Source organism: Pantherophis guttatus, chromosome 7 (genome assembly GCF_059756535.1).
Source record: "Pantherophis guttatus breed Tessera chromosome 7, ASM5975653v1, whole genome shotgun sequence".
NCBI lineage: Eukaryota > Metazoa > Chordata > Lepidosauria > Squamata > Colubridae > Pantherophis > Pantherophis guttatus.
Window position 1 is genome coordinate 66,641,469 of NC_142069.1, and position 25,925 is coordinate 66,667,393.

General features: G+C 39.5%; 1 protein-coding gene across 1 annotated transcript in view; it reads left to right on the top strand.

The window, feature by feature from the left end:
- The window catches only part of CFTR (CF transmembrane conductance regulator), a 132,728-nt gene that overhangs the window by 44,814 nt on the left and 61,989 nt on the right, over nt 1-25,925 (top strand). Inside the window, exons 8-13 of the mRNA XM_034431038.3 lie at nt 1,222-1,468; nt 3,072-3,164; nt 4,003-4,185; nt 4,884-5,075; nt 23,574-23,668; nt 24,072-24,158. Coding sequence (XP_034286929.2) covers nt 1,222-1,468; nt 3,072-3,164; nt 4,003-4,185; nt 4,884-5,075; nt 23,574-23,668; nt 24,072-24,158 — 897 coding nt within the window. The remainder of the gene's footprint in view (nt 1-1,221; nt 1,469-3,071; nt 3,165-4,002; nt 4,186-4,883; nt 5,076-23,573; nt 23,669-24,071; nt 24,159-25,925) is intronic.

The following is a 25,925-nucleotide window of genomic DNA, read 5'->3' on the forward strand; positions in this document are numbered from 1 at the left end:
ACAGTGAATTTGATTTGCTGTCTTTTTAGACAGATATTTAGTTCTGCAATTTTTTCCCTAAAACTCTTTATAGTCTGCTTTAGTGTTTGACTGGTTATATCAACTCAAGGCTACTAAAATCTCTGGGGAAAGAGCTTTTCTTCTCAATTCAACCTTGATGGTGCATGATCTTTGAATGATTAACTTCCTATTGCTTCAGCATTCTGCTGAAGGGTGTTTTAAAACAAAATCTACTGCTTTCTCTTTATTATGTCACTGTACATATTTCTAGCTGGACTTATGTTAATAGGGAGCTTTTTTGTTTCCTGAACTGTTGTACAAAAACCCTTGCATTCTAACGAGTTAACGGGCAAACATTTACTGTGCTTTCCTTCTCCAGTTAATGTGTATTTCAAGACTCCTCTTTCTAGAAGTAATGCAAGGAGATAATTTCTGAAAATGCTTGAATTACTTTATTTGGCAGTATTTAGTTTGAAAACTTTAGCTCTAGAATCTTTTCAAAGCCATATTAAAGATAAAGTGAAATAAATTTTAAGACAAAAGAAAAGGGAAGTTGCTTTCATTGTTCTTGTTTCTTTTATAGTGTATTACTCTTCCTTAGCACAGACATACCCATATTTACATAGAGAAAATAATTATTCTGGCCCTATCCATAGATTCTTTGATTTATATGATTTTTTGAAATCCCTAGCATTTTGACAGAAAAACAGATGCAGTAGCAAATACAATATGTCATAACTTGCCAGCTATATCTAAATGATGGTTTCAGTCTAATTTGAAGTTGTAGAGCTGCACTTTGCCTTAGAAAGTACAGTGTTGTTGTAGAAGTAAGCCCCATATTTCAAAATTCATGCAAACTATAGAATTGTGGCAAATTCTTTGAATTTAAATTTCCCACTTAGCCCTAAAGCTTACTGGACAATCTTTTTGTCAATTTCTATTACTCAGTTTAATTGTTATGAATAAAAAGGGACAACTTAGGTATTGAGAATACTTAAGCTGCCAGAGGGAGGGTGAGATGGACATTAAGTAAAATATAATTTGATGAAGGATTGGCAGCTGAATTTTCAACACAGTTCCAATACACATTCCAAACTAATGTAACTTTCAAAACTTTCTTATTTGCATTCATAATTGCTTCATATTTTAGAATTAGACCATTCTAGATGTAGAATTTCAATTTTTGTATTGGATTTTCAGTTTTTGCCTATCATTTTACAGAAGTGAACTGAACCTGACTCGAAAAGCTGCTTATGTGAGATACTTCAATAGTTCAGCTTTCTTCTTCTCTGGTTTTTTTGTGGTATTTTTGGCTGTCCTTCCATATGCACTGAGCCATGGAATTTTTCTTAGAAAAATATTTACTACCATATCATACTGCATTGTTCTTCGAATGACAGTCACTAGACAGTTCCCTTGGGCAGTGCAGACATGGTATGATTCTCTTGGAGCAATAAACAAGATACAGGTATAGTATCTAAACCTAATTCCTTGCACGTTATAATTTATTCTTTTGTGGTGTCTTATCTTGCCACCTTATCATACAAAATATGTTAGGGTATTATTTTACTGACTTTCATTAAATGCTATTTGGGAAACCAGTTTTAACTTAGCAGGCAGAAATTCCACCAGGAAGGTGTTCCAGATGATGTGGGCAGTGAAGGAAAAAGCCCAGATCTGAGGTTTCATTAAATGACAGTACTGGACTTGGAGATAGTTGATGCTATAGTATATGGCTGGATAGGTAGATGATTGCCAGAGGAGATGATGTCTTGGATAACTAGGGCCCAGAGTGTTGTAGGTGACAAATAGCACCTTGAATCATATTCAGAAGCCCACAGGCAACTAATGGATCTCCCAGAGCTGTTGATCACCTAAATATATTGGGGCACATCCATTACATTGTCTCACAGATGGGTCCTAGAACCTGCCTACCCCACCAGTTATGGAAGAGTAGTTATATTGCAAGTGTTTTCTGTGAAACTATGTCATCTAGTGGGAACCAGCCAGGGTATTTACTTTTTCTAATGACTGCCCTATGGAACAGCCTCATCTCTGGATTCAAATGGCCTCAACCCTGTCGGTCTTCTGGAAAGTCTTGAAGACCTAGCTCAAATGCAGAGATCACTATGCTAGTTGAGACAAGTACTTGTGGTCTATTCTGTGTTTTGAGAGCACTTGGTGGGTTAATGGTTAATGTTAAATTTTCTGTTATTTCATGACTTTATAGTGTGGTTTTTTAATGCATGTGTTTTGTTAACTGCCCAGAGTTATTTCATTAAGATAGGCAGCCACATAAATTTGTTAAGGAAATTGCCTATGCTGCCTCTTTCCATTCCAATTGTAGCTTCTTTATAGACACATAGAAAACTGACATAGAAAACATAGAAAAATAGAAAGCAGAAAAAGATTTAGTGGTTCATTGAGTCTGCCCTTTGAGTTCTTTTAATTTTTTACATTTTTGTCAGATAATGGCCATGAGTTTATCTCAAGCATGTTTAAACTCAGATGATTGACCCACTACCTCTGCTAGATGTTGGTTCCAAGCCCCCACTACTCTTTATCTGATAAAACTTTCTAACATTACTTTTGAACTTTCCACCTGTCAGTTGAAGCTATTCATTTTTGGTTAATATTGAAAATGCTGCTTTCTAGAATCTTATTCATATTAATATATTTAAAGATTTCAACCATGCCCCCCCACTTTTCCCTTATTCTTCAAGGATAGCCCCAAATAGAGCACATTACTAGTCCAACTATTGTAATAGAAAGCGACTATGGCATAGTTTGGGTTAACAGAGGTGAGTTTGGCTGGTTCGTATTTTTGACTCAAGAAGTAATAACAATCCAGATATAATAACATTTTATATAATGACATTTTCCCACCATATCATGTCACATCTTTCAATATACATTTTCATTGGAATAGATAGGCTATTTATAGTTATTCATTTCCATCTTTTAATTAACATTATTTGGTGTGAAAAGTGAAAAATAAAAAAGAAGCATTTAAATATCCTAAGTTCAGTAAGTTACATTTGTCTTTAAAACTGTCACAATTAAATTTACAGGATTTTTTGCAAAAAGAAGAATACAAAACACTGGAATATAATTTAACAACCACAGGCCTTGAAGTGGATAAAGTAACAGCTTTTTGGGATGAGGTAATAATTACAATTTGATTAGTGTTGCATGACATCATACCACACTCTAGGAAGGCTAACTGCACTCACAGAGTAGTTTCACCCTTAAAATATGAGTATGTAGCAGCAATTGGAGCTACTTCAACTAGTTCATTATTACTGAAAGAAAATGATTTGCATTCTAATACTAATAAGTAGCATTATTGTTATATTACAAACCTCTCCATGTCAGAGTATATGACATATAGTTGTCCACATTGACAACTAACAATGTAAATCCATGGCTATCACTTCTTTAGCTGGTATTGGCCTTCATATGTACTGGTTCTTCCCAAGAACCTAAGATGTCATAATATATCGGCATTGTAATATTTTTATTATTGTTGTTATTAGTCAGTCTTGTATTATATTTCTTGTAATACTTTTGACTGCAATAATATATCCAATTAACTAGGTCTATGCAATATTTTGATCAAAAGAAGAGTCAGTTTGATTTAGTGGTTAAGGCACTGGCTTAGAAACCAGGCTGTGAATTCTAGTTCTACTTTTAGATATGAAAGTCAGGTGGGTGACTTTGGGCCAGCCTCTGCCTCACTCACCCCATTATTGTGGGGAAAATAGGAGGAAGGAGCATTATGTATCTTTGCTGCCTTGAGTTACTTATAACATAATAAAGGTGAGATAAAAAGCTAATAAATAATAACAATATTGTTATTGTGATAAAAATAGGAGGTGGGAACATTATCTATGACAAATGTTCAAAATGTAAAGTCAGATACAGTATAATCAAACAAGTGAACATTACTCTTTGGTGTTTTACAATTTGAAGGATTATCTTTTTTGCTTTCTTTCTTTTCAGGGAAGTGGAGAGATCTTTACAAAAACAAAACAGGAGAACGGTAATAATAAGATATCATCAACAAATGATGGTCTCTTCTTCACTAATTTCACTCTTCATTTTACTCCTGTCCTTAAAGACATCAACTTCAAGATTGAAAAGGGAGAACTGCTTGCTGTTGCTGGATCTACTGGAGCAGGCAAGGTAAAAAAAAAGCCTGATTGCTAAAATATAAACATGTTAATTCATGTTAAAACATGTTCTTCTACTCTTATTGTGCTCAATAATTTTTCATACCAGGCCTGACTTCATATTTATTTCCATGCTAAGAATGTCAAAAGGAGTAAAAAAGGAGTATTGAAATAAAATGCTGAAATAAATATCAAGAAATGCAAGATCAGCACAGATTATTTATATAATTATTTAAAAATTAATCAATTGTATTTTTAAAAGGCACAGGTAAGCACCAGATTTAGAGTTTACAGAGTTTCACATTTCTTTTGCCTTTTAAAGTTGAAACATTGCAATTAAGATGCTAATATCTAGACCAGGGGTTTCAAACTCACATCGTCATGATGGCGTCACATGATGTATCGGGACTTTTTTCCCCTTTGCTAAACCAGGTGTGGGGGTGGCCAGCACATGACGCATCTGGCTCATGGGCCGCGAGTTTTAAAGCCCTGATCTAGACTGTTTTTCCTGAGTTTTTAATAATTGTACTAGAATTAAGCAGACATTTAAACATTTCTCTAATATTGTTTTAAAGATTAAATCTGACCTTGGTATGTCCCATTAGTCTAAAAATAGCAGAATAAGAACGGTTAAGTTTAGTAGAACTTAATGTATATGTTGTACAGACCTAATGAACAAATATTAATTATTGCTAACATTCTCAATAACAGACTTCTCTTCTAATGCTGATCATGGGAGAGTTGGAACCTTTAGAAGGTAAAATCAAACACAGTGGAAGAATTTCCTTTTGCCCTCAAGTGTCATGGATCATGCCTGGAACAATTAAAGAAAACATAATATTTGGTGTTTCTTATGATGAATACCGATACAAGCGTGTCATCAAAGCCTGTCAGTTAGAAGAGGTTAGTCTTCAATCTTCTAAATTTTCATCATGATTATAAAAAAATTACTTGAAGACAAAAGATGATTAAAATTAATTGTAGTACATTATAGGAAATACTGTGTAAATTTTAAATAATTAAAACATTTTTATAATTTAGAATAAGGTTATATGATCTCCATACATATACCATTCATTTCATTGTTTGTAGCTACAGTATACATCTTTTTTGTTGAAAAACAGGCAAGTTTATTTCTTATGCTGATCTTATAAATGGAGCAATGTGTATCAAGATCCTAGACCAATCTACACTCAGAAGTAGACTAAATATTTCTAAATAAAGAAATGAATATTTCTAAATTACAATGAACTTACAGTTAAAGTTACTTTTTCAAAAAAACAAACACCTCATTTTGAAATATATATATAGTTATATTTAAGTGTAGCTAATCAAAGTATGATCTGAAAGAAATAGAATCAAGAAATATTATTCTGAGCTATTATATGATCTTCTACAAATTATTTCTAGTATAGTAAAATATTACTGTTCCATGAATAAACCTTATTGTCGGGCACTCTGTTTTGTGATCCTGCTACCAAAAGTGGTAAGCAAACTATGTCATAAAGTCAAATGCATGCCACTTGGTTGCTGAATATGGTAAGCAAAGAAAAGTATTTAAAAACTTCAATATGTTAAATCAAAGGTTCAAAGACAGAGCCTGATTTATTTATCGCTACAATCCTAATTGTAGGAACAGGTGGTGGTCATGGCTAGAAGGTCTCTGAGCAACTGCGGGTGGTGCATCAGTTATGCCCTTTCCTGGACTAATAATACTTCTCATAAGTCACCCACGCCTTAGTCACCACCTATTTTGATTACTGATTATTCAGCCAGTTCGCACTACTTCAGGAGAACCGGTTGTTAACTTTCTGAGCAGTTTGGAAAACTGATTGTTGGAAGAAATCATTAGGGCAGAGAACCGGTTGTTAAATTACTTGAATCCCACCACTGCCTACATGGAGCTGGCCTTGAAAGTATCCAGAAACTCCAATTGGCTCAAAATGTGGTAGCTCGATTTTGTGAAAAATCTAGATTTGCATATCTGTCACCTCTCCTACAGGAGCTACATTTTCTGCTGATTTCCTTCCGGATCCAATTCTAGATGCTGGCCTTAAAGCAGGGATGTCAAACTGATGTCGTCACAGCAGTGTCACATGACGTATCAGGACTTTTTTTCCCCTCACTAAACCGGTTGTGGCCATAGCCAGCATGTGACACATCTGGTCCGAGGGCTGAGAGTTTGACAGCCCTGCTTTAAAGCTTTAAAGCCCTACATGGCCTGAGATCAGGTTATTTGAAGAAACATCTTTTCACAGTTATATCAACCAGAGTGCAGAGGCAGGATATGTTTCAAGTCCCCTTTCTTAAGCAGCTCCATCTGGTGGGATTAAGAAGGGCCTTTGGGGTGTCATTCTCCCTATGGAACATCATGCAAAAATAAATGGTCCTCACTTTGACATATTTCAAAAGATCCTGAAAACATGGTTTTGTCAATGAACCTGGGGATCCCATGGTGATATGGAGCCAATCATAGGGTTGGTTTAATTGTTGGGCCAGGAGGGGTGGGAATTTATTGGCTTTTGTATTGGGATTTATTTAGGTAAGTCATCCAGAGTCACTGCGTGTGAGTTGACCAACTCACTGTGTGTGAGTTGAACATATAAATGTTCTTAATAAATAAATAAAAATCTCATTTAAAGTGCTGTACAATTTGGACATCTTATAGTTCTGATGTCATCTGATAATCCCCATAAAGTCATGCATATAGAAAGTCAGATTAGCTGCTGAATATGTATATTTGGAACTATATTCAGATATAGTTCAGATATTCAGCACTAGTGCATCTCCTTTTTTCTCATGTATTACACCTGCAAGATAGTACTGTCGTATTTGAATGCGTTCTGGAAATATCCTATTTTTGCACGTCATTCATATTATATATTGTCAAGTGAGTGGTCATGTAATTTCTCCTCCGTTCATGCCTCAGTTATTTGGCATCTTGGATTAAGACATTTGTTCATTGAAAGGTTGACTGGTGTGCAATCTGTTCCTGATAAATTTATCATCAAATTTCTCTGGAGCAATTACAGGAGATGTGTCAGGTATTTTATCAAATGCAATTATGCATTTATGAAAGCAGAAGAAAATAGTTTACATAACTTTCTAGGTCTGAGATATCAGGAGAAAATGTTCATTCTGTAATGTGGAATGAAAGCATATTTGAGAGGGTGGAGTACTTTATTGGTTTTTGATTTTGTGTATAAGAAGTGTTGGTGTAGGTTTCAGTACAAAAATACTTTGAATTGGGAATACTTAAAAGTACATGTTGTTTAACTTTGAATCACCTTATTATTTTGTGAAATAGGTTTTTATTTGAATAAGGGGTGCTTTCTCTTTGCCAACTCATCTTAAAGTGTTTCTGGAAGTAGAAAAAAGCAAGGACAACATAAAATAAACATTTAAACCTTGGGACTTAATGTAGGTTGTAATGAGAATATAATAAACAGTATCCAAATATTCCAAGTGGGCTGAATTTCAGTTAACATGTAGGCAGAAAATAGAATGACAGATGAATGGACTGGACTGGCCTGAAATGGAATGGACTGGAATGGACTGGTATCAGTGGTGGGTTCTAAATTTTTTTACTACTGGTTCTGTGGGTGTGGCTAGGTGGGAGGGGTCATGACTGAGTGGGCGTGGCCAACTTGACATCACTCATGCACTCAGTCACATGACCCCCCCACCAAGCCACACTCACCAAAATGGTGGCGAACATTTTTGGGACTTTTTGACACCTTTTTTTGACACTCCGGGTCAAAAAACATTTTTGACATATCCAGGTCGGGACATGGTGGGGTGGCGGTGATCATCTCAGCTTTCCTCCATTGCCCTCCCTTGCTGAAAGCACCCCTTCTCACCTCTGATGGGCCTTCTCCATGGTTGCAGCCAGAGCACCCCACTCCTGCCAGCTGGATCCTGTCCATGAGATGAGTGTGCAGGAGAAAGGCTTCCCTCTGGACCTCAGGGTTCATTGACGACGCAGCCAGTCCCCCAGTCAAGAGGGTGACCTTGTTCCCATGGCCCACTAGCCATGGCTTTTCAGCCGGGAAGGGCAATGGAGGAAAAGCATGAAGCAGCTTCCTTCTCGCTGGCCGACCAGAGAACTTTTTGGCATTGTTGTTGCCGAGCTAACTCGCATGAGCGTGGAGCCAGCCGAGGGCGAGCCAGGCAGGCCAGGGCAATGGCAACGGCAGAATCCGGCACTCGGGGAAGGCAAGGTTAGCATGCTCCCAGCCACGCCCTGCGCGGCCTCCACCGGCTCAGGGCAGTGGCCTCAGCTGCAGCCCAGATGAACCAAGGAACTGCGGGGAGCCTCCCATGTGTTGCACCCCCCTCTCAGCCTTTGCCCATGCCTCCACGCCATTTTTGGGCACCCAGTTTACTGGGCTGCCCCCGTCCCTGTCGCGGCTCCAACGGCGGCAGCTTCTGGAGATGCTGGAGGCACAGAGATGCTGGAGGCACAGAGCCATGGGTGAAGGCTGGGAAGGGAGTGCAACACATGGGAGGCTCCCCGCATTTCCTCAGCTCATCTGGACTGCAGCTGCCCTGAGCTGGCACCCCTCCCAGCCAGATCTTTCTGGATTTGACTTGGAGGAAAACGCAGCTCATGGCTGCTTCATTTCACTGTGCTGCACTAGTGAAGGGGAAGAAACAGCCAGTGGAGAGCACACGGAGCTGCTCCAGTCCATGTGTTCTCCAGGTCAGCAGCTGTTTCTCTCCTTCATTGCTCTTTATGGGAAAGCGTTTGGCACAGGACAGTGAAATTTAGCAGCCATGAGCCGTGCTTTCCTCTAAGCGCTGTGGGCAGCAGAGGGAAACAGGTGCTTCTCTATGCACAAAGCTTTTCAGATGAGACTTGGAGGAAAGCGCAGCTCATGGCTGCCACATTTCGCTCCAACAATGAGTTTGGCGGGGATCTAAGGAAACGTCTTCCAACTCTTCATGATCAAAAGAAGCAGCAGCGGTGGCGACGGGTATGTGTGTGTGTGTCCCTCTGCAAGGACTTGGAGTCAGACACCGCCCCTCTGAGATAAAGAAGTGTAGCAAAGCCCTGGCTGTCACCCAGGAGAGGACCGTGGAGAGAGGGACACACACGCCCTGTCACCTCCGCTGCTGCTTCTTTTGCTGTTGGCTTCTCGCCACTCTTAAAAGTCGATCGTGAAGAGCTGGAAGACATTAGATCGCTGACATTCCAACAATGAATTTGGTGGAGATCTAAGGAAACGTCTTCCAGCTCTTCCTGATTAACTTTAAGATTGACTCGCTTCACTCACATGCGCGCCAAACTTGCGCTCCGCACAAGCACGTTAGGAATCTGCCCAGCTGAGGTGCGGCAATCCACTCTGCCACACCTATCAGCTGGGCTAAAAAAGAAATAAAAGGTAGGAATAACGCAGTGGTGGGAGGGCCCATCTCCTGGACAAAGAGAATTGGTTCGGTGATGTCATATCGTCACCGCTACTGGCTCGGCCGAACCGGGCCAAACCGGGAGGAACCCACCACTGACTGGTGTGGTGTGGTGTGGTGTGGTGTGGTGTGGTGTGGTATGGTATGGTGTATGGTATGGTATGGTATGGTATGGTATGGTATGGTATGGTATGGTATGGTATGGTATGGTATGGTATGGAACGGAATGTAACAGAGTGAAGTAGAATGGAGTAGAGTAGGTAGATGAACAGAATAGAATAGAATAGAATAGAATAGAATAGAATAGAATAGAATAGAATAGAATAGAATAGAATAGAATAGAATAGAATAGAATTTTTTCTAACTCACAATCAATACAGTTGGCCTTATTTCTAAGTTTCCACTCTGTGTCTGAACTTTAATTTATCAATTAAACCCAAGAAATATAGGTTGCTTTCATATAAAGGATTTTCATAATCAGGACATATTTCTATTCTAATACATATATTGAATAAAAACAACAGATGTACTCACCATGAATATGAATTATTAAAAATACATCTATGACCAGTAAACAAGGGTTAATACTCTCACTGGGCCAACTGAAGTTTTACATCAGTTGCAAACTTTTGAGCTTTGCACAGGAAAAGTTTTGATAGCTTGTAAAGTTACACATTTTCAAATGGTTAGGAACCACTCTTGTGGTTTTGTGATTTTGAATATGGATTGTTTAAAAAAACCTCAAACTAGACTACAAAACAGTAAACTGTGTTTAAATTGCTGTGAGAAAATATGCTGAAAAAATTTTTTTGTCATGAGTTTAGTCCTTACAAATTCCCTTTCTCCTTCTCTTTAATTCACTTTATCCACACCTTCCAATTTTTCCTGTAGCCAATTTGGGCACATGGCTCTGAAGCCCTAGATTTAATATTAATCTAGAGACTTAGTATTTTAAAAATCTTTCTTTATTCTTTGCCAAGAATTTTCTTTCTTTTTTTTTTATAAAAAGTTTTTTTATTTTTAACACAAACACACATACAAACATACAATGTATTTTTTCTGAACAGAGTATTGGCCAGTTCACAAATTTAAACAATTTTTAGTCATTTTAACTAAATTTACAGTTTCTATACTTCTTCTTTTTTTTTTGCCATAATACTTATTCTCTCTATTTTTTAAAAAACCAATATTACCCTTCATCCTAACCTCTTATCTTAACCAAATTTCAATTTTCCCCTTCCGTTTTATGTTGTACCCCTCAAATTTAAGATCTAACCTAATATGATTCCTAGTATTTCCTTATATTCCTTTATTATAATTACTGATGTTTTCCATTGTCATCTATTTCAATATCCATCATCTTAGTCCAAATGAATTAATTATGTGGTGTTACAATCATTCATTTCTTATAAGAATAATAAACCCAATTGTTTTATAGCATACATTTCCTTGAATAATACAATCCAACATCTTAATAAAAGTCAATTAATTATATAGCTATCATTTTTCTTTATATAATAATCATAAACATGAATATTTCAATTATTACAATTTCCATAAAGTCCAACTTCTTAAAAAGTCAGTTAATTATGTAGCCACATTTTCTCTTTACATGATAATAATAAACCAAATAGCTTTCCCCATATATTTCTCAAAACCCACCACTTAATCATTTCTGCTTTCACCACAATACACAATTAAAAATATTTCAATTATTACAATTTCCCTAATTAAAATTGAAAATATTCTAGCTGTTATCCTCTCCAAAAATGCAAATTATAATGTTCCAATTGTTGTTCAATTCATTTTCATATTCATATGATTTTCCATTATTTCTTACTTCAATTCATGTTTCAATTCTAAATATATATAACATATTTCTCTTTCATTTCTTTCTCCTTTTCTCCCTTTCTGTTTTTATTTTTGCCTTTCCCCCCCTTTTTTTCTTTTGTGCTTTAAAATCTTGAACTCTTCTGTTTTGACCTATATTTCCCATTATTTCCCATCTCTTTTCCCTTTTTCTTATTTTCCCACTATTAATCCCAGTGTAATCATTTTGTATTTCAAAGTCTTGGACTCTTCTGTTTTGCCCTGTATTTCCTGTTACTTTCCACCCTTTTTCTCTCTTTCTTGTCTTTCCACTGTTAATCCCAGTGTAATCTTTTGAATTTTTTGTATTCTTTCTATTCCACCCTTCTTTCCTTGTCTCTTTCCACCCTCTCTGTTTTTTCCATTGTTAATCCCAATGTAATCTCTAAAAGCCTCCTTTTTATTGTTACTATCCACATAATCATTTAATTTTCCACAGTCAATCACATTGTCTTTATCTTCTTTATTTTCAATCTTGATGTCTTGCTTCTCCGTCATCTTGAGTATGCTCTATCACAGTTTTTGGATCCTCAGGTTTCGGTTCTCCATGTAACATTATAATTATTTCCCTTATTTCCGTTTTCCATGACTACATCATTTCCATCATTTCTCTAATTTCCTGTGCCATTTTATTCTTTCTAGGTTAGTATTATTCCAATTTAACAGTTCGTTGTATTCCTCTTCTTTTTTTTTTCTTTTTCTTTTTCCAAAGTCAAGCTGCTTGCAGACAAAGAAATCCTCCCCAAAAATTCTCACAGCTGTTATCACTATTAAAGTTCAGAGTTTTCCAAAACAAAAGTTCCAAATTGCAATGTTCTTATTTTTCCTGAAGATCCAATCCATGGTTCCAATTAGCAGTCTAACAAAGTATCCATTTTGTTTCAATCCACGTTAACAGTCTTTACTAGTTTCTATTTTCTTCTTTTTAACTTTGAAAGTGCCAAATCAGTTTTATAGTCCAGTCTAAATTAAACAATCCCGTCTTCTTCTTTTTTTTTAGTACAGCACTTCTATTGCAGGGCTTAATTTCCAATTTTATTATTTTTATTTTATTTTATTATTTCAATTTATATACTGCCCTACTCCCGAAGGACTCCGGGCAGTGAGCAGCCATAAATAAAACAAATATAATATAAAATTTAAAAACAAGTTAAAAGACATATTAAATAGATTTAGCCCACTAATTAAAACACCCCTATTTTTAAGAACAAATCCGAATTAAAAATTAAACAATTAAAAAGGGTTAGGCCAGCCCCACTTGATGGAATAAAAAGGTCTTGAGGGCACGGCGGAAAGTGCGCAGATCCGGGCTTCTCTGTATCTCTGGGGGGAGCTCATTCCAAAGGGCAGGTGCCCCCACAGAGAAGGCTGTCCCCCTGGGAGCCGCCAGTCGACACTGTTTGGCCGACGGCACCCTGAGAAACCCCTCTTTGTGGGAGCATACTGGTCAGTGAGAGGCTACCGGTGGCAGAAGGCGGTCTCGTAGATAACCAGGTCCTGAGCCATAGAGCGCTCTAAAGGTGGTAACCAGTACCTTGAAGCGCATCCGGAAGACCACTGGGAGCCAGTGCAGCTCGTGCAGGAGAGGTGTTACGTGGGAGCGCCATGTCGCTCCCATAACCACCTGCGCGGCCGCATTCTGGACCAGTTGGAGCCTCCGGGTACTCCTCAAAGGGAGCCCTATGTAGAGAGCATTACAATAGTCCAGGCGGGAAGTGACGAAGGAGTGAGTGACCGTGCATAAGGAGTCCTGATCCAGAAAGGGATGCAACTGGCAAATCAGGCAAACCTGATAGAAAGTCCCCCTGGCTACAGCTGCCAGATGTTCTTGTAAGGACAGCCGTGTATCCAGGAGGATGCCCAAGTTGCGAGTCCTCTCTGTGGGGGCCAACAACTCGCCCCCAATAGCCAGTGATGGCTCCAGCTGGCTATATCGGGACGCCGGAAACCACAGCCACTCGGTTGAGCCTGAGTCTCTTTCTCCCCATCCAGATCTGCATGGCCTCCAGGCACTGGGACATCCCTTCAAGGGCATCATTGGGTGGCCTGGGGTGGAGATGTACAGCTGAGTATCATCAGCGTACTGATGGTACTTCACCCCGAAACCACAGATGATCTCACCCAGCGGCTTCATATAAATGTTGAACAGAAGGGGCGAGAGGACCAACCCTTGTGGTACCCCAAACACAAAGCACCTCGGGGTCGACCTCTGTCCCCCTGCCAACACAGACTGCGACCGGTCAGAGAGAAAGGAGGAGAACCACCGCAAAACGGTGCCCCCCACCCCCAGCTCCTCCAACCGGCGCAGCATGATACCATGGTCGATGGTATCAAAAGCTGCTAGAGGTCTAATAGGATCAGGACAGAGGAACAACCCCTGTCCCGAGCCCTCCAGAGATCATCAACCAATGCGACCAATGCCGGTTCCGTGCTGTACCCAGGTCTGAAACCCGACAGGAACGGATCTAGATAAACCGTTTCATCCAGGTACTGGGGAAGCTGTCGCGCCACCCCACTCTCAACAACCTTCACCACAAAGCGAAGGTTGGAGACTGGACAATAATTTGCTAACACTGCAAACACTGGGTCCAGGGAAGGCTCCTTGAGGAGAGGCCTCACGACCGCCTTTTTCAAGGCGGCGGGAAAGTCACCCTCACTCAGCAAAGCAATAATAATCCCCTGGAGCCAGCCTCATGTAACCTCCCGGGAAGCTAGCACCAACCAGGAGGGACACGGGTCCAATAAACATGTGGCCACGCTCAGTCTGCCCAGAATCCTGTCCACGTCTTCGGGAGTCACAGGATCAAACTCTTCCCAGATAATATTCTCAAGACCTGCCTCCATCACCCCACCCGAATCTACCCAATCAGAGTCCAAGTCTTCCCGAATTTGAGTGATTTTGTCATACAGCTACTGTACAAACCTCGGCCCAACCCTCCAAGGGGTCCTCCCGCGCTCCCAGATGGAGAAGGGAACGGGTCACTCTAAACAGGGGGGCTGGGCGATTATCTGATGATGCAATAAGAGCGGAAAAATAATTAAACTTTGCCACTTTTATCGCCACTAGGTAGGTCTTAATATGAGACCTAACCAGTGTTCGGTCGGATTTGGAAAGGCTGGCCCTCCAACCGCTCTCTAGGTGTCTTTTCCGGCGCTTCATTTCCCTCAGCTCCTCGGTGAAGCAAGGAGCCAAGCGAAATTGGCACCGAGTCAGAGGCCGCAAAGGCACAACCCGATCCAAAGCTCCAGCGGCCACCTATCCCAGGCGGCCACGAGGTCTTCGGTTGAACTGTGAGCCAGAGCCTCAGGAAATGGCCCAAGCTCCATCTGGAACCGATCCGGATCCATCAGGCGCCTGGGGCGGAACCATCTCATCGGTTCCGCCTCCCTGCAGCGGGGTGTAGCGGTTTGAAGGTCAAAGTGAAGGAGGGAATGATCCGACCATGACAAGGGTTCAACCACTGTATCTCCTATATCAAGATCATTCAGCCACTGACCAGAGACAAAAACCAAGTCCAGAGTGTTTCCCCCCGTGTGAGTAGGGCCATGCACTAACTGGGTGAGGTCCATAGTCGTCATGGAATCCATGAACTCCCGCGCTGTCTCAGACGCTTCACCGATGGATGGCAGGTTAAAATCCCCATGACCATAAGCCTAGGGGTATCAACTGCCACCCCGGCTATAACGTTGAGCAGTTCGGGCAGGGCCGCTGCCATGTGGCAGGGAGCCAGGTACGTAATCAGCAAGCCCATCTATACCCCATGCCCCCACTTCACCAGGAGGGACTCACATCCAGCAACCTGAGGAACAATGGCCTCCCTCGGACCAAGACCTTCTTTTATAACAACCGCCACCCCCCCGCCCTACCCTGTGACCTCGGCTGATGAAATGCATGGAAACCAGGTGGGCACATTTCAACAAGGGGGATCCCCCCTCTTGGCCCAACCAGGTCTCAGTAATACCTGCCAGATCCGCTCCCCCATCCTGAACAAGATCACAAATGAGTGGGGCTTTATTTACCACGGATCTGGCATTGTACAACATCAGCTGGAGGTCTGGACCCTGAGAATCTGAACTACCCGGGGAACGAGAAGAGCATTGGGGGCCAGAGCGTGCCACCGCTCGAAGACAGCGGGTGCGCACTCCCGCAACCAGGTTTGGCCCCCTGCTCCCACCGTATCTGCCCCTCCCACTCACAGAACTGAAGTACTGGCCCTCATTTCTCTTTTGTTTTTCTTAACATTAAAAAAAAAAGGATCTGCTTGTTTTCTTTCCAATCCTTTAGTCAATTTTGGGGTTATTTCTTCTGATTTTTAAAGTCCAAATATTTTTATTCAAAAGTCAATTTTCTTTTCGGGTTTTTGTCAATTTAAATTTCCGCTTCAAACATCTTCTTTCTTTACCCCCATGCCCGTTAGCCGCTGTTTTATGCTGGGGCTCTTTCAAGTTTAAAAATCTTTTTCTGTTATTTTGCCTATGAGTTGGCTGTCACTCACCCAGCTTCAAAACTCTGTTCCAGTCACTGCTGCTGCTCAATACTTAGCTCGGTTGCCCCAGCTTCTTGGCAGCCGCAATGGCCGCCACCCCCACTGCCGAGTCGGAGAGAGTTTCCTCTGACCTTCGAGGAACTTGCCTGTTCCTCTTGGTCTTCCGAGGTTCCTCTCCTTCTTCCCCATCCCTACAGGACAGTTCCAGTCCAAAGACCCCTTGGCAGTGGCTTGTCAGTCTGTGTTTTCGTGGAGCTCATTGGAGCATGCTAATTCCTGGACTGCCTCGCCACAATGCTTCCGTTCGAATCGCCAAGAATTTTTCATACTATCTTTCCCTTTATCATTTTCACATTGAATTGAGTATTAAATTTGTAGCGGGAAAACCCACTTTCCCAAATGCAGGAGACAAGACCACAGAAATTGGAGAACACAGATTTATTTGCTAGCAAAGGTTTGGAGCATTCACATGTCAGATTCCAAACCTTGGGCTACGCCCAAGGTGTACCTTTTATACATTTTGCAATTCTAGCCATGCCAGAGGCGTTATGCTTCTGACTGTATTTCCATATATGGGTACACCGTCTGTTACTTTCCATGAACACTTCTGGTAATATGTTTCTTAATATAAGTTCGTTACAGGGATGATATAGAACATAGGTCATTAAGCTCATCAGTACATTTAACAAGTTCCTTATTTCTGTTCCTTGTACTTTCCTGAGGTTTGCAACATAACTTCTACTCCCACGTCAACACTTCTGAGAGCAACATAATACTGTGAATAATACAATACATAAATTAATATGATTTATAGTACAAGACCCTCCTGTCTCAAATTCCTTACAGCTTTATCTTGCATTTTTTCATGTTGCTAACTATTACCTTTGTAGCTTTTAGACTGTTTTGTGGTTTACAATACTTATTTATCAATTTCATTTATACCCCAGTTCAATACTGAAGGATGTATTTGTTAGCTTCAAATATCATTTCATAAAATATATTGATTGGTTAGTAATTATAGTTTGATTTTTTGACTTAATGTATGCATAATTCTATTTAATAACCTATAATATTTGATCCCAATAGAATTATCACAATGGGACATTCCAGCTTGTTACTCTACAGATCTTTAGGATTATTTTCCATTTATTTAAAGATTTATTTTTGATAAACATGAAAACACTAGTATAAGACAAAAATCTATGCACAATGTAAATACCGTATTTTCCGGCATATAAGACGACTGGGCGTATAAGACGACCCCCGAATTTTCCTGTTAAAATATAGGGTTTGGGCTATACTCACCGTATAAGGCTACCCCTCTTCCAACGCACACCAAATAAAAATTAAAAAAACATCAACTGGCTCACCCACAATGTAAAAGCAGCTGTGCTAAACCCAAGATGGCCCCTGAAACAAGCAGGAACCTCACACAGCCACAAAAAGCCCAAAAAACAACTTTCACACTTTACACACACAAAATTCCACATACAGCTTTGTGAGATTTTGTGTGTTTGTGTAGTTAGAGTGAAACACTACAAAAACACACTAAATCTCAGAAAGCTGCACAAATATTATTTTATTTTATTTTTATTTTTATATGAAAGCTAAATTTAAAACTTCCTTAACTTTAAATGGCTAGGTCTAAAAAAGAACAACTAAAAAAAACCCCAATTAACTATTTTTGTTAAAGATCCCAAAGAGGAAAAAAACTTACCCAATAGAACAGGGGTCTCCAATCTTGGCAACTTTAAGACTTGTAGACTTCAACTCCCAGAATTCCTCAGCCAGCTTTGTTTTGCTGGCTGAGGAATTCTGGGAGTTGAAGTCCACAACTCCCTGCCTGCTTGATTGCAGGCAGGGAGTTGCTTGCTGATGGAATGGATTCAGGCAAGCGAAGCAAGGCAAGCAGCTAAGGCAGTGGTTCTCAACCTTCCTAATGCCGCGACCCTTTAATACAGTTCCTCATGTTGTGGTGACCCCCAACGATAAAGTTATTCCTAAAACCATCAAAAATATGTGTTTTCTGATGGTCTTAGGCCAGGGGTCCCCAACCTTTTGGACCTCAGGGACCACTAACTTCATAATTTTAAATTTCGCGGACCACTAATACGAATCCAGTGCGCCACTTGCTGAAGCACCTGGACACCCAGTACGGGATGGGGTCCTTCAGGCACTCTCCCTCCTCTCTGTCTCTCTCTCTCTCTGTCTCCCACTCTTTCGCTCTCTTTCTCTCTTTCTCTCTCTGTCATTTTTGCTTTCTCTCTCTCTCCCTCTCTTTCTTTCTCTCCCACTCTTTCTCATTCTCTCTTTCTCTCTCCCCCCTCTCTCTCCCCCACTCTCTCATTCTCTTTCTCTCTCTCTCCCACTCTTTCTCTCATTCTTTCTCCACCCTCTTTCTCTCTCTCTTTCTCCCACTCTCTCTTTCTCTCTCCCCTTCTCTCTCCCCCCACTCTCTCATTCTCTCTTTCTCTCTGTCCTCCTTTCTCTCCCCCCCACTTTCTCTCTCATTCTGATTCTCTCATTCTGATTCTCTTTCATTTTGTCTCTCTCTCTCATTCTCTCTCTGATTCTTTGATTCTCTCTCTTTCATTCTCTGTCTCTTTCTCTGTCTCTCATTCTCTCTCTCTCACTCTCTCTCTCTGATTCTGTCTCTTTCTCTCATTCTCTTTCATTCTGTCTTTCTCTCTCTTTCATTCTTTGTCTCTTTCTCTCTGTGTCTCATTCTGATTCTCTCTCTCTCATTCTCTCTTTCATTCTTTGTCTCTTTCTCTCTCTGTCTCATTCTGATTCTCTCTCTTTCTCTCTCATTCTCTCTCTCTCTCATCTCATGGGCCAGCCAGTGTCTTGGGGCTGAGAGGAAGTCAAGCATCTCCCTGAGAGACTGAGGGCAGGAAGAAGTGTGGGAGCGAAGCACTACTTGAACTTGTGCGGCATGAGCATTTGCCTTGGTATATTTGCGCCAGCCGATGGCCAAGGCAGCCCTCATCTCTCTGCTGAAAGTGCAGCATCAGGATTCTGCCTTGGTATATTTGCGGCGCAAGGCAGCCTTCGTTTCCTGCTGCTTGGGACTCAGAGCGGTAAATGGTGACTGGTCCGGGGAGCAGCTGGATTTTGCTCTCCATTGCGGATGCCAGATCAGCCCCCTGCAAGAGCTCATCTTCTGAGGAGCGCTCCCTGAAGTGGCACTGGAAATCCAGTGCGCGGAGCTTCACCCAGGCAGCCAGGGGGATATTACCGACGCTCTGACTTCCCCAGCTGACCCCCAGTGATGGCGAGCCCCAGCTGGGACTGGGTGAAGCTCCGTGCAGCAACCAGCTGGTTCCAGCATTGAGCGGCATGCAGCCTTGACGAGATCGGTACAGCTTCCTGTCAATGTTGTCGGCGCTCCCGTAGCGTCATCAGTCAGCGCCAGCAACTCAGATTCGGGAAGCTGTGCCGATCTCGTCAAGGCTGCATGCCGCTCAATGCTGGAACCAGCTGGTTGTTGCACAGAGCTTCACCCAGGCATCCAGGGGGATATTACTGACACTCCGACTTCCCCAGACAGGTGGGGCTCGCCATCACTGGGGGTCAGCTGGGGAAGTCGGAGCGTTGGTAATATCCCCCTGGATGCCTGGGATGGCGGGGGAAGCTCCCCGTAGCAACCAGCTGGGTGCAGCATTCAGCGGCATGCAGCCTTGACGAGATCGGCACAGCTTCCCCTCAATGTTGTCGGCGCTCCCGTAGCGTCATCGGTCAGCGCCAGCAACTCAGATTCGGGTACCCAGCGTATAAGACGACCCCTGACTTTTGAGATGATTTTCCTGTGTTAAAAAGTCATCTTATACGCCGGAAAATACGGTATATTAATCCATTCAAAGGAAATGTATTAAAAAATTTCAGGTCTATCAAGACCAGTGGTGAAATCTAAAATTTGCTACTACTGGTTCTATGGGCGTGGCTTGGTGGAGGGGTAATGTGACTGGGTGGGCATGGCCAATTTTTTTTTTTACTGTTAAAACCATTTTTTACATGTAAAATCATGTAAAATTACTTTTGGGTAATCCAGAATGTATATTATTTTTGCAAAGTAATCGTACTATTATAGGCAAATATTTCAGATGACAAAATGCCATAATAAATTGTTTAACTGAATAGCATTGTCTTGTTAGTATATAATAGTCTTAAATTGCAATTCTGTGAAATAGAATTTATGGCTCTAATTTATGTTATGCAAGAGTGTTAGTGTTAAGATCAACACTAAAGTCATATTGAAACCTCTACTCACACACCTTTTGTAAACATACATTGTGGTTTGGGAATCTTTAGCAGTTGATAAACAACAATGTTTAACTGTGTACTCAGTGAGTCTTTAGGTATTGAAATTCAGGTGCTGATTTTTTTCATTGCACAGATTACAGAAATCAGATATGGGAATGTAGAAAGAAAGAATTATAGTAACTGTTGACTTGTTTTATTGAAAACAAAAATGCTTGGACTAAGTCAGTTATAATCAGGCTTCTGCAGTTTATCAATATCTACCTACCTACCTACCTACCTACCTACCTACCTACCTACCTACCTATCTATCTATCTATCTATCTATCTATCTATCTATCTATCTATCATCCCTTGTTTGACAGATTTGATTCATTGATTATGGACTAGCAAGCTGGTATTAACTTCTAGTCATCATATATAGACCAGGATGAACTGTCCCTAACCTGGCCCTTCACGTTTTCCAGCAATTCAATTAATCACTGATGTAATTGAGTCCACCTATCTTGCCCCTCCATCTTAGTGAATTATGATTGCCTTCTCCTACACAGTATGAAATGATGCCTTTGATGTTATCATTAAAATGATCACCCCAGCTTTAGTATCTTTTTGTATCACCTCTGCCTGCTATGTTTGTGCCCTTTTAGCTGGGCAACTGAGATAAACTTCATGCCTTGGATGACCCTGCTGGAAATGCATTGTCATATATTCTCACTGTTCTTCATTCATCCCTTCTGGAACAGTCCTGATATCAGCACTGTCATCATCCCACAAGTCACACAAACTGTCACTATGAGGCAATATAGCAGAACTTCAGAGGGAACACATTTCTAGAGTTTAATTAAAACCAGTCTCTTAAGAACAAAGCCTGTTCTTAAAGAACCTCATGTGAAATTACTGACTTTATCACTAAATGAAAATTAAATGTTATCAATGTAATGTAATGCTAGATAGAAAACAAAAAGAATTCAGGAAATTCATTTTCTACAAATCAGTAGAAAATGTAATTAAAGTCATTCATCCTATGTCATTGGTTCAGAGAAGAAGTCCAAGACTTTTTAAAAGTCAGTTTCTGATTCATCAGCCCCTTGGGATTCCATGAAAGTGTCAAACAGAATGTGCCTAGGAGTGATTCATTAGCTATTATACATCAGCATATTGCCAAGAATATCTGCCAAGCATCACATGAAGTGTACTTAATAAACTAAGCATTGCAGGAGAAGAGAACTGCTTTTTCTCTGGTTTAGAAATTGTTGAATTACAGGAAAACAAAGTTTAAAAACAAGTTGTTATTGTAATGAAAGGAAGGAATTAGGATAGTCCCAGATGGTTCCATAAATAGGGCTAGAGTATTATCCTATTCAAAAAAGTTCAAAGGTCAAATATTGTTCTGCCCCAGCTACGGACCCCAAAGAACGCAGCACACACAAAGTCCGTACAAACCTTAATTTACTAATTAAAGACTACTAATGAGCTTTCTTAGTACCTGTTCAAACACAAGTACAATAAACCAGTCTTTTCTGAACAAGGGCTGTTAATTTAACTTCATTAACAGCCAACAAGAATTCAAAGAATAATAACTCAGTTCTGAGGCACAGTATTTCAGATAACCATAATCTTACTGTGGTTGGCAGAATGCCCAGAAGCAATTTGCAGGAAAACTGATAAGAGAAAAACAAGAGCCGAAATCTGTTTCTGTAATCAAGACTCGAAGGAATGTGAACGAAGTTGTTTCCTGCAAATTGCATCAGTCATCGTCCTTCCTTAAATAGGCTAGGGGAGTGGCCAATTAGCCCCAAGCCTTACTCTCGAGGAGACCTTCTTCTGAGGAGCCACTCCTGCCTTTTCGCAGCTCTGCGCGCTCATTCATCGAGAAGAGGCTCCTCCTCTTCTTCCTCTTCACTTATGGGAGCTTCTGGAGGTTCTGAAGGCCCTGGCTGAATCCCTGCCTCTGGCACCACATCTTCTTCAGCCTCCTCATTGTCCGACTCGAGTGCCAACTGCACAGGCTGCTGGTGCAGCACCATACCAGCCTCCTCGCTGTCGGAATCAGCTACTAACTGCACAGGGTGCTGACGGGCCACAACAAATATTTATTTATTTATTTATTTATTTATTTATTTATTTATTTATTTATTATTGATTGATTGATTGATTGATTGATTGAATTTCTATACCGCCCTTCTCCCAAAGGACTCAGGGCGGTGAACAGATTAAGATTTAATATACATATTTTATATATATATATATATATATATATATATATATATATATATATATATATATATTAAACAGTAAATAATAAATTGAGTCAACTTGGTGTATCTGCTAAGACCTTGGCATAGAATTTAGATGTTTATGCTAGCCCTGCTTGTTGAAACAGAAAGGTCTTCAGGGCACGTCGGAAAGTGCGAAGATCGTATTCCAGGGGGTATTTTGTTCCAAAGAGTAGGTGCCCCCACAGAGAAGGCTCTCTCCCTTGGAACTACTAGACGACATTGTTTTAATGATGGTACTATAAGTAGGCCTACTCTGTGAGAGCGTATTGGTTGGTGGGATAACATGTTGAACTTATTTAACTAAATTTTGAATACAAGTAATTTATTAATAGCTAATGCAAATATGAAGTGATGTGAATGTTGACAAAATGAAATGAATAACAAGGAATTCACTGTACTGATAATGTTCAGATTTACAATTACTAACTAAATAATGTTTTGTTGTTATGGCACATCCAAGGATGCCACCATCCAGTTTGCTATATCTATAAACAAAACAAATTTTATGCTATAAATTATTGGAAAAAAGTTTGAACATAAATTTTCATGTAATGATTGCCTTACAATTGCCATTATTTCATTAGTAGCCATATATCATTTAGTCTATTACAGTATAACCTATATTATACCTGTCTATAATAATTTAAAAATAAGTTACTTCATTTTATTTTGGTTTTCTATACTTTTTATTTGTGGATTGTTTATGACATTTTATTAAGGTCTATGAGTATTATTATTAGGTATCATTATTATAATTATTGACTCTTGGTCAGTCATGTGAAAAAATATTTCCAAAAGAAGAGAATATGTGTAGTTCAGGACTGAACTGTGGAGTCCTTGGTGTTTTCCAAGCTTGGTTGTTGCTTGCAAATATTTTATTATTTTATTATCCAACTAGGTAATATGCTTCCTGTTTATGTACAGTAGCTTACCCTGTCAGATAAATAAAATATTCATCTTCTTAGCTTAAAACAAGAGCATTTTTATGAAAACTTATTGTTAATTATTCTGGTTTTTTTTATTTAAGATGCTGTATATTGAAAAGCAATGTTGCTCTGAAAATGGAAAATAAACATTTTTATACAATATTTCAACAGGATATTTCAAAGTTTCCAGAGAAAGATGACACAGTTTTAGGAGAAGGTGGAATAACTCTCAGTGGAGGTCAACGAGCCAGAATTTCTTTAGCTAGGTGAGTAGAAATAATGGTATGTTGTTTTTCATAAACAGAATTAAATTTCACTTGTTCTTAAAGAGAAGTAACCTTACATACATGTTAAATATTTTGATTTCTAAAATCAGAATATTATACCATTTAGTTTAATGAAACTTACTTTTAATGAATGGATATATAAAATTAAATTTTAATATTATATAATTCCTGTATTTTAAAGTTTTATAACTGCCAGTTGCTGCATTTTGCCTACTATTTTTTATTTAATTTAATGAAAGAATTTGCTTTGGCTAAATATATTTTATCACATATAACAATAATTCAAGATTGTAATAAAATCAAAATAATTAATCAAAGCAGTATTTAAGTTTTAGCACATATTTTAATGAAAGCTAACTAAATTTCTTTGTCATCTATTTAGAGCAGTGTATAAAGATGCTGATTTGTATCTCTTGGATTCTCCTTTTGGTTATTTAGACATGTTAACAGAGAAAGAAATATTTGAAAGGTAGGATATGTTTTTATATATTTGGTTAACTACTAGAAAAAATGATATTGTATAAGGAGATAGCAAATGATTTATGAAGAGCAGTGTTGGCATCCAGTAAAAATATCTAATAGGGAACATCAGTTTCTGAAATTTGTACTTGTTAAATTATGTAAGGGTCTATAAATAAAAGCAAACAACTGCTCTAATTCTAATAAATCCTTAGATTCATTTACACTTCATCATTCCAATCTGAATATTAATGTTTTATATTAACATGTACACATTAGTCATTCCACTAAGCATAATAACATTTTCTGCTTGTTGAACTTCCTTTGTAATTTAGCATTATCAAGTTTATAATGGAATTTAAATGATCACCATCCTTTACAAATGCTTGTATAACTGGGCCTGAAAAAGATAATTGAAGATCTATTAATCCTCTTTATAAACCTACTGGTATATGATGGCTTCTTTTGCTGGTCACTTAAAACATAAGAGCCACAGCATATTAAAAACCCATTTGGAGTACTCTTCTCTTGAGGAACCAGAATAGAAAAGGAAATAGAGCTATAAAAGGCTTATCCTCATAGCCAGCTTGACCCATGTCCAGAATAGGCCAGCAATCATTTTTGGAGAACAGGAATGGATGTCATTATCCTGACTTCATCCTCTACCCCTCATGAATGTGATTACGAGATTCATTTTCTTGTTCTTTTTGAAAGTGGTGTTTTCCTGCTTCTGTCAACTCACTGTTTCCAGTATGTCTGCTGCACTTCCAAGCCAGCCATGCTCTTTGATTGGTTTCTTTTCAGATGTAAAAATATTCCTCCCATGCTATTTTTCCAACTTTTCTTGAATAAAGCTTGCTGCAGCTTCTGCTATTGTATGTCTTTCTTATTTTCTTACTTTCTTCTTACCAATATAATATTGTCAAACTTTCCTTACATGCAGAAAGTTTACAGTTTGAAACTTGCTATTTTTTTACTGTTAATTTTCCCCTATTTTTTCCTTCCTTCCTTCCTTCCTTCCTTCCTTCCTTCCTTCCTTCCTTCCTTCCTTCCTTCCTTCCTCCCTCCCTCCCTCCCTCCCTCCCTCCCTCCCCGTTGGTGCACTGTTTCTTCATTTTTCTAATCACTTGAAATCTGCAGAAGACTATATTTAGGAAAAGTCAGAAAAATGCAATAAATATATTTATTTATTCATTCATACATTTAGTTGACTTGAGCTCCACCTGATTCGCAAAAAACTCTGGGTGGTTCACAATATAAGAAAAGCGAATAAAAGTTAAAATACAAATGCAGCACAGGTTGAATCTACAGATGGACACTCTACACAAAAACATCTACAAAACACATCCCACAATCCAAGACCTGGGGAAACAGTAATTCTTTAAGGCAGGGGTGAAATGCTCCCGATTTGGACCGGATCACCCGATCCAGTAGCAATGGAGGCGGGTGGTTCGGAGAACAGGTAGCAAAAATCCCTGCCCCCCCATTGCCCAGCTGAGCCACGCAATCATCAGAGGCTTTTTGTTAATTTTTAAAAGCATTTTTTTCTACAACCTCTTTGGCCGAAAAAATGCTTTTAAAAGTAAAAAAAAAAGCCTCTGATGATCGTGCAGTTCAGCTGGGATCATTAGAGGCTTTAAAAAAAAAAAAGAAGCCTCTGCCAATCAGGCAAGTCAGCTGGGATCGTCAAGAGCCTTTTGAAAGCATTTTTTTACAACCTCTTCGCCGAAGAGGTTGTAGAAAAAATAGTTTTAAAAGTAAAAAAAAAAAAATTGGC